Source organism: Muscardinus avellanarius (genome assembly GCF_963383645.1).
Source record: "Muscardinus avellanarius genome assembly, chromosome: 17".
Lineage (NCBI taxonomy): Eukaryota > Metazoa > Chordata > Mammalia > Rodentia > Gliridae > Muscardinus > Muscardinus avellanarius.
In genome coordinates, this window is record NC_137803.1 from 51668185 (window position 1) to 51685373 (window position 17189).

The window sequence follows — 17189 nt, forward strand, 5'->3', positions numbered from 1 at the left end:
CTGGCTCCATTTTCTTGCCTTACAATCTCCAATTTAATTCTCACTAGCCTCTTCTGGTAGACTGCATCCTGTTCTCCATCTCCCATAGCCACTGTCTAGCCCTGCTGAGAGGAAGCTCATCACCTGGACCACGTGGCAGCCTCTAGCTTCTAAGGCAGAGCCTGGCCCACTGATCCAGACCTCTTAGCTCCTGCTGAACAGAAGTTTGCTACATCACTTAGGCATTGTGTGATAGACTGCCCAGGGGTCTCCAAGGGCAGGCTTTCCAGTGGCTACCCTGCTGGCCCTGGCTCCTTCTCTGTTCACAACTCGTTCTGCTGTGGGCACCTAATCATCTTGTCTGTGAAAATGCCACCAGCTAGGGTTGGATCCTGAACCTGAACACATGGGTGGGTGCTCATCACACAGTATCACAGTAAAAACCTATAGACATACCTATATGTTTATGTAATGTCATAGAGTTTCCCTGCTTTTTATACACCAAGCATGATCCTCCCCCACCCCCAGGGTATTGGGAATTAAATCCAGGGGTGTTCTGCCTGTAAGATACACCCCAGCACTTTTTTTTTTTAAACAGGGTTTCTCTAAGTTGCTGAGGACATCGCTAAATTGCTGAGGCTGTACTCTAACCTATGATCCTCCTGTCTCAGCCTCCCAAGTATTAGGATTATAAGTATGCACCACCACACCATGCTGGAGCCATTTTCTTAAGTTGGTATGTTGCAATTTTACAAGATAGGGAGATTGATAGTGACACCGTCATATATGAAAATTTATTATTTCATCTCTTTCCTTCCCTGTACCTCCTGTTTCCCCCTCCTCACTTCACCACCCTCTTCTTTGTTTCTCCTCGTTTTCTATGAGATCCCGTTTCATTTCTTTTCTTGTTTCTCTCCAGCTTCTGCATATGAGTGAAAACGAGACCCATGCTTTCCTGAATCTGCCGATCTCATCTAGCATGACGTTCTCTAAGCTCTGTCCATTTCCCTGCAAATAACGTAATTGTTCTTCTGTGCAGCTCAGCAAAGTCCTACTATATGGACATATATGCCACATTTTCTTAATCCACTCATCTGTTGAGGGACGCCTAGACTGGTTCCATAACTGACTGCTGTGAACTTTGCTGCTGTCACACGGGTACGTGTGCATCGCTAGGTATTCTGATGTTAACTCTTGGACTGATGCCGAGGCGTGGCAGAATGACTCTGTGTGATGAGTCCACTCTTAGTCTTTGAGGACCCCATACTGATCCCCAGAGTGGCTGTGCTCATTTACAGTCCCACCAACAGTGTACGCGTTCCTTCCCCCATCTCAAGAGCATTTGTTATTGTGTATTCATGACAAGCATCGCTCTACCTGGAGAGCAGCCGGTCTGGTACCAGCGCGCTGGAGTGATCGGGCTCAGCTGCTTCCGGCATGAGGGTGACTGAGCCCAGCCGCCCGAGCTAAGGGGCCGATCAGTCCACCCGCCATGACCCGTTCTGGCTGGAAGGCTCCATCCTGAGGTCAGCATAATGCACTCCTCAGACACGTGAGAGTGAGGAATCATAAAGGCCACACGTGGGTGAGCAGAACCTGACCTGCCCGCTAGTCCAGCTCCGCCTACCTGCACTGCCCACTGTCCCGGTCGCACTCTGAGGTCACAGTCCCAACGGAGCCCTCTCTGGAACAGTTGCAGCCTTCACAGCCGGCCAGGGGGTGGAAGCTGAAGGAATGCGCCTCGCAGGCCTCACACCGGGGCCGGGCCGTGCGGGGAGGGCAGAGGCAGCGCCCTGACGTCTCCTCACAAAGGCGCCTGCCGCAGGAGCATGCTGGCCAGGGGAAAAGAGGTAGCATGGATGTTAGGCACTGCCTGATGTCCGGCAGGTCTACACTGACTGCTGGGATTTCTGGAAGCTTCTGAGGGCCCAGAAGTGTTTTGCTTTCCTTTCATTACAGACATGGTTAACTTTGGCTGATCTGAAAGTCCCATTTCTTGGAGCCAACGCAAAGCACACCACCGCTCCTGGCAGATGGTGTGAGGATCTAGGAGAGGCATTGCTGGATGAAGAGGCTCCAGCTAGATCCTTCAAGGAGGCTGCCACGTGCCAGTCTGATGTGGGACCCCTTGTCCATCAGAAAGTTCTAGAAGCTAGCAACAGGTGCTGCTCGCAGGCTCCGCGGCATCCCAGCGCACTGCAGGGCAGAGCCAGGGGCAGAGACCCGTGGATGCAGCGGTGTTCTGTTATTCAGCAAAGGCTGGCCACTGAGGGGCGCTGTCTCCCTCATTGCCACCTTCCTCCCTCATTGCCACCACGGGACACGGGTGACCCTGCGCCTGGGGCACAGATGGCCCAAAGGCTTCTCTTCCAGTGAGTGGCAGACCACGTGACCCTGGTGCTCTTATCTCAAGGGAGTTTTAGTTGGGGGGGCTTTTGCTGGGAATGGGATGGAGCTGTTCAAATCTGACACTCAAGTCTCCACTCACCCAAGTCTTCCCAAGCGCCCGGTCACACGGCATGGGAACCACAAGTATGTACCTTCTAGAACCTTGCTCCCCAGAGCCTGGCATTGCCTGGCAGTTTTTAGAAATGCAGTCTCCGGCCCAGGATTCCTGAGTCAGAACCTGTATCTCACAAGACGTCTGGGCCTGTCTCTGACACGGTGGTATTTGAGAAGGCTTGCAGGATGTGCATCATCACCTGGGGACCAGAGGCAACCGGGAGGCCCAGCAGTGCTCACTTACGCTTGCAGTGTGGGAATCCGTAGTGGCCTGTTGCACAGCGGGTGCACTGCCGCCCGATGATGTTGGGCCGGCATGGGCACTGCCCACCCTCGGAGCTGCAGTACTGGCTGGTGGCCCCAGCGGGGTGGCACTCACAAGGCAAGGCACCATTATGGTAGAAGGCCACCAGGGACCTGGCGGAATTCTTACAGAATCCGGAGGCTGTGTGGGGGCTGAGGAAGCAATAATAGTTGATGGTGATACCTTGGGATGCATGCCCAGAAGCATCCCAACCTGCCCTTTCCCACTTGCCCCCCTCGCAGGATCTTTGTGTGTGTTTGGGGAGGGGTGAGAGCTGGAGCCAGGGAAGAAGTGGGAAAAGACCCTGCTCTGGACTCAGCTGGTGACAGCCACCATTTCCCCCTTACTCTTTCCCCAACCACCCAGCCCAAGAGAGGGCATCACGGGAATGGGCAGCAGTAACTTGGGGTGGCTAGAATCACAGAGTGAAAATACATGTGTAGGATGAACTATCGGGTGTGTGAATCATGTGTCAGTAAAGCAATTGTTTAAAAAAGTATACCTATATGTGAAATAATAAAATTAATAAAGGAGAACTGCCAACATGTACTGAAGGCCATGTATAAAAGCCTTACTGCTTCTCGTTTAACCTCACGACCACCCAAACAATGAGGCCTAAGCTCAGCTTCACAGAGAAGGTGGCCGAGGCCCCTAGAATCGACATTTCCAAGGCTGAACGGTAAGGAACAGACAAGCAATCATTCAAATCCACAGATGCTCGGCTTTGAGCCTTTGCCTTTAGGTTCTATATGGGAGACATCTGTCTCCAGAGCTCAGACTCAGACTGGGCTGGCTCTTAGCATTCAGGGCATCTCTGACACTCCCTGCTCTGGACAGAAAAGGGGACACCCTTCTCAGTGGGGTGCCCTGTGCGGGATGCTTAGGAATCATAGAGGTAAAGAAGAGGAGGCCCTCCTTAGCAGCCCCTGATCCCAGCTTGGAGGGCATGCCCCTGCAGAGCTCAAAGCTGAGAGGGTGGTCACCCTGCCCAGATGGTGCAGGGTGAGGTCTGTTGTAGGATGGTGGATGCAGAGGGACAGCACTGCCCCCTCAGACCCGAGAACATTGCTGCTCGCTTAGGAGGTGAGGGAAGAGGCCCAGGCAGGGCCAGCCTCTCTGGACTCACTAGGGTGGGGTGTGGGCGTGGCCCGTGCAAGCCAAAGCCTCCCACAAAGCGAGACTCACTCGATATAAAAACTGTTTCCTCCACAGTTGGTGATGAACTCGAGGGACTTGCCCACTGACTTTTTGTTAAGTATTTGGTAGTCATAATTCTCTGCAGGCACCACTAGAACTCGGACCTGAAAGAGACCCGTCAACATGTATTTGAATTTGCAGCAACAGGGGACACCTATGGCTCTTTGTTACACTTTCTCTTTGCTAAGATCAGTGTTCTTTATTGTCAAGCCCAAGACAGAGGGAAACAGGATTTACAAAAAGCAAAAATAAAAACCCAAAGCAGGTTTTCACATCGCTACATAGGAAACAAGGAGCACTGGGCAGATCCCCTGGAGGATCTGGTAGAAGGGAAACAGCCTCAAGAGCTGGTTGGTCAGGGTGGTCGGGGCGCTTGGGGGTGAGCAGAGCCTGTCAGGATGGCCAGGGCCTCCTGTGACCCATGCCTGGCTTCCCCTGGGTCTCCAGGATTGTTTTGTCATTTTAAAGGTAAGCAAACCAAAGTGACAGAACCAATATGGAATCCAATACCGTGGCTTGCCCCAGAAGTTCAGGACTCCATAACAAACAATTGTAGCCCAGTCTTTAAAAGTGTGATTCAGTTAGTTAGAGTTCTGAAAAACGCTGTGGGGAAACTCCAGATATCTTTGCTAACTGCTCACCCACTTCCAGCTATGGAAAGTCTATTGTTCTTGAGATTTCCAATTCAATAAACATCTGTGGAGTATCACGCACCAGGCACATGCTCTAGGCACAGGGGATAAAAATGACCACGGTCAGCCCCTGGTCCTGGGATGGTGGCATCCTTAGAGAGAAAAGGAGACGTGAGCGCAGCACAGGGCGGCCATAGAGCTTGGAAACATTTGCTGGCTCTCTGGAAGGCTTTACAAAGAAATTGAATTACATATTAGCTGGGCTAATGGGTCAATAGGATTTCTTCAGCTATAGAAATATGTGGAAAATTCTAGAAAAGGAGACAGTGGCATGAGAGGAAATGGCTTATATACATACTGCCGGAGAATGAGGGCGGGGGGGGGGGGAGGGCTGGAAGCAGTGAATAGGAGAAGAGATGGATGAAAGATGAACTCTGAGCAGGCCAGGAGGGCCCTGGATGCCAGAATGAGGGGGTGTGGTCTGCAGCCAGCAGGAAGGGATTCCTGAAAAGGTGGTCCAGTCTCCTAGTCCATAGGATCCGCTTCAGTGACGTGAGTCACTGCTGGGAGAGGGGAGGATGGACTGGAGAGAGGCGAACAGAGAGAGGGAGACCATGGCTGGAGCATGTGAGCGAGAGTCTGCTGGGCAGCCACAACACTGGACTAGGTGGAGTAGATAGGACCACGAGATGTGGCAGAGTGATGGACTGTGGCCCAGAGCAGGCGGAGAGGGGAATCGCCATGACTGTGCACTGGGGAGACCAAGGGACCATCATCCCAGGTAATGAACAGGGTAGGAGATGCCGGGCCCGTGCAGGTACCAAGCCAAGAAATACACAGGAGATGGTCCCATTCTGGACCTGGAGTTCAGGACAGATCCAGATCGGGACGAATGGAGAGACACAGCCATTCCACAGAGCAGAGCAGAATCAACAGCCACAATGATGCTGTCCAAAGAGAAATGATACCACAGGGCTCAGCACTGAGCCCAAGAGAATGCCAGCGTGTGGGGACCCGGAGCAAAGAGAACCATCCACAAAGCGTGAGAGGGAGCAGCAGGAGGCTGAGTGTAGCCATGGAAGCCGAGAGAAGAAAGGGATGTAGACTGCTCTGGAGGGAGGCCAGACAGATGAGGAGCGGGCTGCGTGGTGGGTCGGGGAACCTTGATCTTATTGTCACACGCTTCTTTCTTGGGTGAGGGGGATTGAGCCATACAATTACATAAACATTTGTCTATAAACATGGCTTGAACTCCTAGGAGGAATTATTGCCATGAGCCACACAGAACAGCTGGCTGGAGAAGCCACAGGAGGAGCAAGCCGAGGCCAGCAGAACGCACCAGTACTAGGGACCTTCCTTCTGGAACCTTCACAGTCACCGCCATCTCAGGATCTGAGATGTCAAACTCAACCTGGCCATCAGCAATCACTTGATCCTGGCAGCCAAGCACATGGGGGCAAAAGGAGGCCCGGAAGGAACCTGGGCAGGGAAAAAAGAGTTCCTGTCAGGTGTCTGCAGGGCGCCACCAGGCACGCTCCACCACGGGGCCTGTTCATGCCACTCACCTGCCCGCGGCTGCTCTCCATCCACAAACACCTGTGCAGGAAACTCTGGGTGCTCTGCTTGATAAAAATGGATGATAAAAACATATCGGCCCAGGCGTGGTACAACTCCTCTCAGGGTCAGTTGGCTCTAAGAGGAAAAAAAGGGGTTAGAATGGCAATCATCAAGAATACAAACAGGCTGGGCGTGGTGGTGCACGTTTGTAATCCCACCATTCGGGAGATGGAGATGGGAGGATTGCGGTTCGAGGACAGCCTCAGCTACTTAGCGAGGCCCTTTGCAACTCAGTGAGGCCCTGTTTCAAAAATAAAAAGACTATAAACTAGGACTGGGAGTGTAGCTCGGAGGTACAATGCCCCTGGGTTCCATCCCCAGTACCACACACACAAAAAAAAATACAAATATACAAACAATAACAAATGCTGGTGAGGATGTGGGGAAACAGGAACCCTTATATACTGTTGGTGGGAGTGCACATTAGTACAACCACTATGGAGACCAGTTGGAGATTCTTCAGAGTACTAGGAACGCAACTACCCAACGACCCAGCTAGACCGCCGCTCAGTATCTCATCAAAAGTTAGAATACTGCAGTGATGCACATACAACCATGTTTATAGGATCACAATTCACAACAGCCACATTAGAAACAAACCCAAGTGTCTGTTGACAGATGAATGGATAAAGAAAACGTGGTAGGTACACACAGTGGAGTTCTACTCAGCCACAAAGGAGAACTAGGGCCGGGCGTGGTTGCGCACGCTTGTAATCCCCGCGCTTGGGAGGCAGAGACAGGAGGATCGTGCAGGTTCGAAGCCAGCCGCGGGTACTGGCTTAGGAGACCCTGTTTCCAAATAAAAATATAAAAATAGGTCTGGGAGTGTAGCCCGGAGGTAGAAGGGCTTCAAGGAATCCCAGTACCACCAAAATAATAATAATAATAATAATAATAATAATAATAATAATAAAAATAGGTCTGGGAGTGTAGCCCTGAGGTAGAAGGGCTTTCAGAAACCCCCATAGCGCACACACACACACACACACACACACACACACACACACAAAGGAGAACTAAACTATGTCATTTGCAGCAAACTGGATGGAACTGGAGGTTAAGCTAAGTGAACCTGTCAGTCTCAGAAAGTCAGGGTAGTGTGTTTTCTCTTGTATGCAGCAACTACAGAGAAAATAGAAACACAAGGGACTCTACATAGTGCAGGGAGAGACCTGTAGAGTAGTTGAAAGGTGTTGCTGGAGAAAGTTAGGGAGGGGAAGGTGGAGAATTAAAGCAAGAAACAGTTCAAATGATACTAAAGCAATATGTGAAGGTATTGCTGCCAACCTCACGGACTCGCGTGGGGAAGAGAGAGAGGGGCGCGGGGGAGCGAGGAAAAGACAACAAGAGCTTGTGTGGGCAGCACGCTAACCTCACTGTGATGTGTGCTTGCAATTCGGTAATAAAATAATTATATATATATATGTATATATATATATATATATATTTTTTTTTTTTTTTTGCGGGTCTGGGGATGGAAACCAGGGACATTCAACCTCCAAACTACACCCCCTGCCCTATTTTATTTTATTCTTTATTTTGAAACCAGGTCTCACTGAGTTGCAGAAGACCTCACTAAGGAGCTGAGGCTGTCTGCGAACTGCGATCCTCCGGGTCTCAGCCTCCCGAATGCTGGGATTACAAGCGTGTGCCACCATGCCCAGCTAATAATTTTTTTTTTTTTTTTTTTTTTTTTTTTGGTGGTACTGGGGTTCCTGGAAGCCCTTCTTCCTCCGGGCTACACTCCCAGACCTATTTTATATATTTTTTTGAAACAGGGTCTCTTATGCCAGTGCCGCCGGCTTCGAACCTGCGCGATCCTCCTGTCTCCGCCTCCCAAGCGCGGGGATTACAAGCGTGCGCCACCACGCCCGGCCCCAGCTAATAATTTTAAAAATACAAGAAACCCTTAAGCTGAAGAGCTATGAATAATTAGCATATTTAGAAGTTGGTATGCTTTAAATACGGTTTGCCCCCACCAAAGCTCAGGAGCCTGTGGGGAGGTATTTAGGGTCCTTATAAACAGATTAGCACCATTTTGTAGCAGTGAGTTCTCATTCTCACAGAACGGGATTAGTTACTGAGAGTGCGTCATCATGAAGTGCCTGGCCCTGCGCCCCTCCACGTGGGCTCCCCACTGTCGAATGTGCCTCCGCCATTTTATGACACAGCATGAGGCACTTGCCAGATGTGGCCACCTGATATTGAACTTCCCAGCCTTCATAACGATGAGGTAAATAAACTTCTTCTCTTAAAAAATTGCCCAGTCTCAGGTACTTTGTTACAGCAAAAGAAAACCAACTATAACAGAGGTTAAAAGCCAAAACAACCTAGGTATTTGCGATGTGAACTGACAAGGTACCTTCTCACAGAAACCTTTGCATGAATGCTTATAGCAGCTTTATTTGTAATCATAAAAATTGGAAATAAGCCAAGTATCTCTTGCCTACAGAAAAATGGACAAACACATACATATATACAACCATATTTTTATATATATGTTCAACCATTTATTTCACTGGAGAGGGTGTAATTTGGTAAATCACAAGTTACTGTTGGCAGTATTTACCAAAGACTAACGCATAACCCAGCAACTGCACTCCTGGGTACATAACCACAACAGGGTTTCCAAAAAGCTACACAAGTATGTTTGTAGCCGTGCAACCCAAACACCCATGGAATAAAGAGTCAGGCTTCATTTTTGATGTCTGACTACCACAGTTTACAACCCACTATTTCCTCTTGCCTTTTGCCTCCACTTGGATGAGCTGCTAAGAAAGGTTTAGCATGGGTGGAGAGTTCAAACCACACAAATTCCAGCGGGAGAGAGGGAGCCTCACCCTGGACCCTAGCCCCCATCCCACCAACCACAAAATCCAGAGCCACATCCTCTTTTTGCTTAAGCAGGGGTGTGAGGCCTGCTGTCCCCAGAAAGCCTCACTGTGTGCACATGGTAAATATTTTAACCCTTAAAACACTATAGCAACAACCACCAACAGCAACAAGGAGTATCTTCATTTTTCAGACGTGAGATCAGATTTGATGACGAAGCCAGAACTTTAGAACTCGGCCCCTTTGATTTCAACTCTTTTCTCTCAACTATTATTAGACTACCTTTTCCATACAGGATCCGACTAAAGTCTCTCAGGTCCTGTTCATTTTCAAAGCTGTTGCTATGTAAATTGACAAAAGCCATCCTTGGGAATATAAGAACGTAAAAAAAAAAAAAACGGATGTGATGATATATGCCTGTAATTTTGGTACCTGGGAGGCTGAGACAGGAGAATCACAGATTCGAAGCAAGACCCTCAGCAACTTACACACATAAACACACACATACACACACACACATACACACACACACATACACACACACATACACACACACATACACACACACACATACACACACACACATACACACACACATACACACACACACACACACACACACACACACACGAACATAATAAGCTGGGCGTGGCGGCACAAGCCTGTCACCCCAGTGATTCAGGAGGCTAAGGCAGAAGGATCACATGTCCTGGGCAATTTAGTGGAACTCTGTTTCAAAATAAAATAAAGAAGGCTGGGGATGTAGCTCAGTGGTAGAGTGACCCAAGATTTGATCCCTAATACCCCCCAACACACCAAACAGAACACATTAAGTAAATACACATTATCCAGAACATTTCATGTTCATTTTTCAAATCTTGTGATTTTATAGTTTATAGTGAAAAAATGTATTACCTTATTATATTTGTAATGATTTGGATTTAAACTGTCCCCTAGGCCTCACGGAAATACGGGAGCAATGTTACAAGCAGGTCTCGGGGGCTTTATATAGCTCCTTCCTCTCCTTATTTACTCTCTCTGCGTCAGTCCTCTGGGACATACGAGCAAAGCCTGGCTCTCCTCCTCCCTCTGCTTCTTGCTTCCTGAGCTCCAGACCCTGATCTCACATAAACTGAACCAGAATCTCAAAAACAAAAAACAAACAAAACTATAAGCAAATAGACCTTAGTTGTTCTGGATTATAGTAGTGTGAATGTTGACTGAGACTATTTCACCTCTGTCTTCTAGGTATATAGTTAATAAGTATAGATGGAGAATTTCCTACCTGTGAGGTACAGTGGGGAAAAAGTTCCAGTTTACCAGCCCCACGGTGATTCTCAGTCTTATGATCCAATAAACTCAACACTGTCCAACAGCAGTGCCTAATAAAAATATGAAGTGCCATACCACAGAACATGGAAGACCTGGGAGGAAAGCACTTATTGGGCTCCACGGTCGCAGGCAGGATGACCCAGACACCTGTATTTCTGGGGTTCTCCAGTTAAGAGCAGAAGTTTTCAAATGTTGGGGGCACCCAATCACCTGGGAGGTTTGTTAAAATACAAACCTGAGGCCGGGCGTGGTGGCGCACGCTTGTAATTCCCGCGCTTGGGGGGCAGAGACAGGAGAATCGCGCAGGTTCGAAGCCAGCCGCGCGCGCTGGCTTAGGAGACCATGTTTCCAAATGAAAATGTAAAAAATAGGTCTGGGAGTGTAGCCCAGAGGTAGAAGGGCTTCCAGGAACCCCAGTACCACACACACACACACACACACAAAAAAAATCCTGGGCCCCACCCCCAGAGCTTCTGATTCAGGAGGTCTGGGGTGGAGCCTGTGTTTTGAACAAGCTCCCAGGTTCTATGGGTGCTGGGGTGCAAGGGCCACCCTTTGAGGACCGCTGGTCTAGGAACAGTGCAGCGGGGCGTCTTACCTGCGGTACCTGCAAGGTGACTCCAGACACCACATCTGCAGAAGGGGACGGCTGCTGGGGCCGGAGAGAGAAGGGCCCCCTGCTCGGGACATCCAACACTACGGCTGTTGGAGGAGTTTCATGGGCCAGGGAGACACAGGTAGCACTGTAAAACAGAAATATTTAAAAATTGTATTTCCCAGTTATAAAGCACCGCAGAGCAGAGAGACAGCCATGGCACATCGAAGTGCTCCTGAGGTGGGGAAGCTGCAGGGTTCTCGAGACCTTAATTTTTATTTTCACTTATGTATTTATTTTTATTTTTTCTGTGGAGCTGGGGATCAAACCCAGGGCCTTACATATATGTTAAGCAAGTACTAAGCTACATCCCTGGCCCGCTGGGGAGATATACATAGCAGTATTCAGTGTGGTCTATTGACCAAGGGTAGGTATTCCAATTGCCTGCACAATACGACTAGCTAAAACAGAAAATCTTAATTTTGAAGTAGAATAAACTAGGTAGAAACTCACTGAAACCTGCCTTTTCAGAACTGAAATTATTAAAATGAGAGTGATACAAAAATACATTGTTCACCTCTCTATATCAATGTTGACACAGCAAAAAGAGAAGAAAATAGGCCGGGCGTGGTGGCGCACGCTTGTAATCCCAGCATTTGGGAGGCTGAGGCAGGAGGACTGCGGTTTGCTAACAGCCTCAGCTACTTAGTGAAGCTCTTTGCAACTCAGTGAGACCCTGTTTCAAAATAAAGAATAAAAAGTTGGGCGTGGTGGCGCATGCTTGTAATCCCCACACTTGGTGAGGAGAAGACAGGAGGATCGCGCAGATTCGAAGCCAGCCGCGCTGGCTTAAGAGACCCTGTTTCCAAATAAAAATATAAAAAATAGGTGTCTGAGAGTGTATCCCAGAGGTAGAAGGGTTTCCAGAAACCCCAGTACCACCACAAAAAAAATAATAAAAAATAGGGCTGGGGGTGTAGCTCGGAGGTAGAATGCCCCTGGGTTCCATTCCCAGTACCACAAAAAAAAAAAAAAAGAAAGAAAGAAAGAAAGAAAGAAAGAAAGAAAGAAAGAAAGAAAGAAAGAAAGAAAGAAAATACATATTTCTTTCAGGCACAGCTGGATCTGCTCTGTGTTGCTCTATAGTCTTAATCATGCACACAAGTTTTCATGACTGTTATTTTTATTTATTTCATAATCTACAGAAAAGCAAGTCTACTGAATAAGCATTAGTTAGCAATTCTGATAGCATAGTTGTGAGATAGGTCATTATTTTTGTGGTTTTTTCAAATAAAGAGCTTCAGACACAGGAATTAAAGGATTGGAACAAAGTAAAGGTTGAAAATAGAACTCCGGGTTCCTGCCCTCTGGAGCCAGGCTTAACTGTGTCCCCACTTTCTGCTGTGTCAGCCTCCTGATATTATGGAATTCTGGAAAATCTGACAGCTGGGAAAACCATTTGGCCCGTATTTCCCTTTTTAACATCCATCACTAAACAGTAACTCCTTGGCCTTGATCATTCTTGTTGTTAAGTACAGGTTGAGCATCCTTAATCTAAAATTCCAAGAGTCAGCCGGGTGTGGTGATGCACATTTATAATCCCAGGATCGCAGGTTCACAGCCAGCCTCAGCTACTTAGTGAGGCCCTCAGCAACTTACTGAGACCCTGTTTCAAAAATAAAAATAGGACTTGGAATATGGGTTAAACTGCCAACATTGAAAATAAAATAAAATAAATAAAATACAATCCCAAGGGTCCCCAAATCTAAGCATTGACATGACATCACAAGTGGAAAATCCCACTTTATTTATTTATTTATTTATTTATTTATTTATTTATTTATTGTGGTACTGGGGTTCCTGGAAGCCCTTCTACCTCCAGGCTACACTCCCAGACATATGTGTGTGTGTGTGTGTGTGTGTGTGTGTGTGTGTGTATTTTTTTTTGAAACAGGGTCTCTTAAGCCAGCATGGCTGGCTCCGAACCAGCGCAATCCTCCTGTCTCCGCCTCCCAAGCGCGGGGATTACAAGCGTGCGCCACCACGCCCGGCTGAAAATGCCACTTTAGATCATGTGGCAGGTCACAGTCAAAACACAGGTACACTAAGAATACTTTACAAAATTATTTTCAGGCTATGTGTATAAATATATATAAACAAATTTTATTTAAACTTGGATCCCATCCCAGGAATATATCATAATCCTATATGCAAATATTTCAAAATAAAAAAAAATCTTAACTTAGAAATACTTCTGGCCCCAGGAATTTCAGATAAAGGATATTTAATCTGAGTAAAGTTTCAGTCTCACAAGAGGTACAAAACCATTCAGAGCATCAACAAGGGAGAAAGGACAAAACACGCTACCTTTGGTTGGCGCGGGGCCCGTAGCTGGCCACGCAGAGGACTCCGGGCCTCGCGTATTCAGCTGAGAATTCCTCCACGGGGATGACACAGACCTGATGCTGGGGAGCAAATGCACATCAGTGAGCAGCAAGCCAGTGGTGCAGTCAAACTAGACGTCCATTCAGAAAAACTACAATCACTGCTTCAAAGTAGTAAATATTACAGGATGGCAAACCCTATGGCATCACCATGGCAACAAGTCCTTCTCACGGCTATACAGGAGCACTGACTAAATCGCTGTTGGAAGAACTCCCTAAGTGCATTTTTGAGCAAAATCATATGAAAGTTCAAAAACTACTATTTTCAGTGACTTTTGGTCTCTCTCCTCTCCCTCCCTCCCTGCTCGTGACACCTGTTGGCAGGAAGAAGACGATTTCAGCTACTCCTTATACTCAAAGTTGTCAACATTGTCAGGTACAAATTTTTATTTTTTATTTTTATTTTATTTTTTTTTTTTTTGGTGGTACTGGGGGTAGAACCCAGAGGCTTTCTACCTCCAGGCTATACTCCCAGACCTTTTTTTATATATTTTATTTGGAAACAGGGTCTCACTAAGTTGCTGAGAGCCTCACTAAGTAGCTGAGGCTGGCTTCGAACCCGTGCGATCCTCCTGTCTCAGCCTCCCAAGCGCGGGGATGACAAGCGTGCGCCACCACGCCCGGCAGGTACAAATTTTTAAAGCACATTTGTACAGTCTGGCCTGGTATTTCCCGGGGTGTGATATGTGGTTAGTATTTGCAGTAATAGGAAGTTGCTTCACACGTGGATAATCCTAAATGCCATGAGATATTTATTGTAAACTGGCCACCCTTTCCTAGGCAGACCCCACTAACTCTGTTTATCACAGCTCTCAATGTTCAAGTTGTACCATGGAAAGGATGGGCAGGAAGGTCATTTGATCTGCTCCAGTTGGCAACTTCACTCTTAAGAGTATATATCAGTTGCCCAGGAATCTGAAGATTAAGAGAAAATCCAGACCTCTACTGTGCAACCCCACCCACCCCTCATGGGGGTTTTATAAAAGAACTCAAAAAGCCACAAGACTCTCTGGCCCGACGCTCTCCACCTCTTAAGATGGCTTGCCTTCCCCCTCCAATCTCTTACTTTCCTAAATAAAATCTTTTTGTTTGAAGAAAAAGAAAGAAAAGAATATATATCCAATCAACTATTGCTTTTTTTAAAATAAAGTCTTTTTGTGGGTTAATTTTGGGGGGATTATTTTTGTTTTTTTGTTAGTACTGGGGATTGAACCAACGGGCATTATATCTTCCTCCAAGCTACACTCCCAGTCCTTTTTAGATTATTTTTTGTTTTTAAACAAGGCCTTATTAGATGACTGAGAGTCTCACTAAGATGCTGAACCTGGAACCCTCCTGTCTCAGCCTCCCAGGTACTGAGGTTGCAGGCATGTGCCACCTTGCCTACTAAGAGTTAAAAAAAGCTGGCTGATGATCCATTTTTAAATCTTAATGCAATGTTTCAAGGAGCTAAGTAAGAGGTCACAGGGTAGTAAGACGGGAAAGGAAATAAACAATAACCAGCGGCATTTCTATGCTCTGGCAATAACCAAGAAGTAGGAAACATAATGAGAAAAGATATTTCATTCCTAATAACAATGAATAAAAATTAATGAAATGATATTTTGTGAGATGCATTCATATTATATGACTGGATTTTATTAGGCAATATAAGAAGGCTCAAATAAATACAGAAGCAAGACAGGCTCTAGATGGGAAGAGTAAACATTAAACCGGCAGTTCTCCACAGGTTACTTTTAAAGATGTAATTAAACTGCAGGCAAAATATTAACAAGCCTTAAAATATATGGGTATCAAATACATGCTTCTAAGGTTCAATGGACATTTGTTCAGCCATAAAGAAGAGGAAAGTTATGTCATTTGCAGGGAAATGGATGGAACTGGAGAGCATTACATTAAGCAAAATAAGCCAGACTCAGACAGCCAAGGGTCATAGTAGGTTTCTCTTGTATGTGGGAGCTAGGGAGAAAAAATGCAAAGAAAGGGGAGGGGTCTTGCGAAAATAGAAGGGAGACCAGTAGAGAAGAGGAAGGGGGCAGGGGAAGGGAGGAGAGGGCAACGGGCAGTCCTGGGGCATTAAATTTACCAATTATGTATGTGCATGTACGAACATGTAAAATAAATCCTGCCATTGTATATTATAATGCACCAATAAGAAATTAAACTAAAAACAATAAAGTTCAGTGGGCAACACGGAGACATACCAGAAGGAACCGGGCGCCGTGGGCCTTGAGCTGCATGTCCGCATCCGCTAGCAGCTCGTACACCGCCATGCGAGTGGTGCCGTCGATCACAACGCTCCTGCAGAGAACGCTGCAAAGGGAACAGAGGAATCTCAGCTCAGTCCTCCCTGCGGTCTCCCTCCCCGCACACCTTCTTCAGGGTGGCTGACTGCCCTTCTGTTAAACTGGATGAACACAGTGGATATTCTCATGTGATACGTTGCACATGAGGGCCCAGCCTGCAATGGTTCAAATGTCCCCTCCAACACTCGAGTTGAGATTCCATTGCCACTGTGACCTCGAGGAGGTGATCAGGACACGAGGCGGAGCCCTAGTGAATAACTGGTGCCGCTGTCAGGACGGCATTGTGAGCACACGTGCTCGTGCCCTTCTACCTCCTGCCACGGGGTGACACGGACAGAGGTCCTCGCCAGGTGCCAGTGCCATGCTCTTAGGTATCCCAGCCTCCAGAACCTCAAGGAATAAGCTTCTTTTCTTTATAAACTACCTAGTCTGCGGTATTTTGTTCTAGCAGCACAAATGGGCTAAAACACAGTCCACAATCTATGAGGAAAAGAACCTTTCCGCTGTGGCCTCTGCTGTGCCTCCCAGAGCTGAAGGCCGTGCCCAACTCGTCCCCTCGGTCTGGCTCCCTTCCCGACGATTAATATTTGGTTAATCATTGGTAGAAAGGACCCCAGGGCAGTGACGACAGCTCTTTAACACAGAGCATCCTTGGAAGTTCACCGATATTCTTGGGACCATTTACAATTAAAGTTGCCCACCGGGGACCATCCCACACCCTTTCTGCAAGCATAACTGGCCTTAGTCAAATCAGGGGAAAGCCGGGCCCCTCTGAGGCTCGGCTGTTCTTCCCTTTCCTCATGTCCACCACTGGTGCTCCTTCCCTCTCTCCTGTCAAGTGAGCTACAGAATTTGGGAACACTTGAAAAATTCTGATTTTACACCAAAGAATACAATTCTAATGGTTAAGTCCATGAAAAAAGTATTCTTTCAGTAATGTTTCTGGTTTCACCAGGCATGGTGGTACATGCTTGTAATCCCAGGCTAAGACAGGAGAATCCCAGGTTCAATACCAGCCTCAGCCACTTAGTGAGGCACTCCGTAACTCAGTGAGACCTTGTTTTAAAATAAAATAGGGCTGGTGTGGAATGCTCCTGGGTTAAATCCTCAATATCCCCCCCCCACACACACACACACACAATTCTGGGACCATCCTAGGAGTGGTAAATACAAAGCAAGTAATTCCCTAGCTAAGATACCACTGTCCTGTTCTGGGATTCTTTTTTTTTTTGTGGGTCTGGGGATGGAACCCAGGGGCATTCTACCTCTAAGCTACACTCCCAGCCCTATTTTTTTATTCTTTATTTTGAAACGGGGTCTCACTGAGTTGCAAAGGGCCTCACTAAGAATCTGAGGCTGTTCGCAAACAGTGATCCTCCTGTCTCAGCCTCCCAAATGCAGGGATTACAAGTGTGCATCACCATGCCCGGCTTCTGTCCTGGGATTCTA

General features: G+C 47.4%; 1 protein-coding gene across 2 annotated transcripts in view; it reads right to left on the reverse strand.

The window, feature by feature from the left end:
* The window catches only part of LAMA3 (laminin subunit alpha 3), a gene marked incomplete at both ends in the record, with an annotated part of 284682 nt that overhangs the window by 102993 nt on the left and 164500 nt on the right, over nucleotides 1-17189 (reverse strand). For both annotated transcript variants that reach the window (XM_080714582.1, XM_080714581.1), the window contains 8 exons: nucleotides 1607-1811; nucleotides 2726-2937; nucleotides 3971-4086; nucleotides 5954-6093; nucleotides 6180-6306; nucleotides 10994-11138; nucleotides 13358-13455; nucleotides 15639-15747. In XM_080714582.1, the coding sequence (XP_080570708.1) occupies nucleotides 1607-1811; nucleotides 2726-2937; nucleotides 3971-4086; nucleotides 5954-6093; nucleotides 6180-6306; nucleotides 10994-11138; nucleotides 13358-13455; nucleotides 15639-15747 (1152 nt within the window). The remainder of the gene's footprint in view (nucleotides 1-1606; nucleotides 1812-2725; nucleotides 2938-3970; nucleotides 4087-5953; nucleotides 6094-6179; nucleotides 6307-10993; nucleotides 11139-13357; nucleotides 13456-15638; nucleotides 15748-17189) is intronic.